The following is a 1,608-nucleotide window of genomic DNA, read 5'->3' on the forward strand; positions in this document are numbered from 1 at the left end:
GCCAGGCTTCAGGGGACCCGAGCCCAGGGCGACGAGGAGGCAGCGGGAGAGGCTGCCCGGAGACTGGCCTTCCTGAGACTGGGGCGTGGGCCCAAGCCCCGGCGGGCGTCACTGGCTGAGAGGGTGGTGCCCGCAGGCGAGGCAGCTCCCGAGCCCCCGCCCAAGGTCCCGGAGCCCCCGAAGATAAAGGAGCCGTTGTCAGGTGAGTCGGGAGTCCTGGCCCAGACCTGAGAGAATCACAGTGTCTCCACCCGTGACCCCATCTCCACTCACATCTCCAGCTTCCATCGGCCCACCTCCACGGACACGGCCAGCCTGTCCACCGCTGTGGTCCTAATCTCCATCACCGAGCTCCAGCTTCAGCCCCGTCTCCACCCCCAGCCCAATCTGTCCCTCTCTCCATCTGCCTTCAGCCTCGTCCCCTTGTCCAACGACGACCAAATGACCAACTTCGGTCTCATCTCCTCCAATCGCCTCCCTGTCCCCAGTTTCAACCCTCTCTCCGTTACTATCCTCAAATTCAACCTCAGTCCCATCTCCTTTCAAAGCTGCCTCTTCCAGCTTCTGGTGCTTTGCTGGCGATCTCTGGCGTTCCTCGCCTCGTAACTGCATATCCCTCCCACTTCCATCCACACGTGGCCCTCTCTCTGTCTTCACATCATCTTCTCCTCTGTGCATGTCCATCTTGGTGTCCAAGTTTCCCTTCTTATGAGGACACCAGTCATAATGGATCGGGGCCACCCTATGACCTCATTTTAACTTGCCTGCCTCTGTAAATCACCTATTTCCAAATAAGATCCCATTCTGAGGTACTGGGGGTTAGGACTTCACATATCTCTTCTTCTTGGGGTGGCGGACAAACACAGTTCGACCCATAACACCACCCCTGTTGTATCCTCAACCCCAATGCTACCCCAAACCCCAATGTCTTCCTCAATGCCTTTTTGGTTTCCAGCCTTACTTATTCCCACCCCATCAGCCATCGCCACCTGAGGCACATCCGCATGCTCATTCACAATCCATCCCTTTCGCCAAATGCCATCTTCAACCTCATTGCTATGCCCAACACCATGACAACCGCCAACGGGTCCAGCCCCATGCCATAGAGCACAGGCTCCGGACGCGCAGGCTCAGCGGCCATGGCTCACGGGCCCAGCCGCTCCGCGGCACGCGGGATCCTCCCGGACCGGGGCGCGAACCTGCGTCCCCTGCATCGGCAGGCGGACTCTCAACCACTGCGCCACCAGGGAAGCCCCCCTTTCCCCTCTTCAGTCTCACTCCCAACCCCCAACCCCAGGGCCATCTCAGCGTCCCCCTTCAACCCCATTCACCTCCCCCAACTTCCTCATTCAGTCCTAGTCGCACTCCCGGCCCCCATTTTCAACCTTAACCCCAAACTCAACCTCTTAACCCCATCTCCACCCCCATCCTGAGTCTCAGTCCTAACCCCCCCATTTCCAACCTCCAACTTCAACTGTCCACATTCCTAACCCCAACTCACGCCCAGACTTCTCCAAACTCACCTCCATCTCTCCCTTCTTTCCATCCTCAGCTTTCACCTAAACTCATCTCCAAGCCCACCCCTACCCCAAACTCCAGATTCCTTTC

The 1,608-nt window shown here is 58.3% G+C and overlaps 1 protein-coding gene across 1 annotated transcript in view; it reads left to right on the top strand.

The window, feature by feature from the left end:
- The window catches only part of EXOC3L2 (exocyst complex component 3 like 2), a 17,132-nt gene that overhangs the window by 889 nt on the left and 14,635 nt on the right, over positions 1 to 1,608 (top strand). The window contains exon 2 of the mRNA XM_024132735.3: positions 6 to 202. Coding sequence (XP_023988503.2) covers positions 6 to 202 — 197 coding nt within the window. The remainder of the gene's footprint in view (positions 1 to 5; positions 203 to 1,608) is intronic.

The sequence above is a fragment of the Physeter macrocephalus genome, chromosome 17 (genome assembly GCF_002837175.3).
Source record: "Physeter macrocephalus isolate SW-GA chromosome 17, ASM283717v5, whole genome shotgun sequence".
Lineage (NCBI taxonomy): Eukaryota > Metazoa > Chordata > Mammalia > Artiodactyla > Physeteridae > Physeter > Physeter macrocephalus.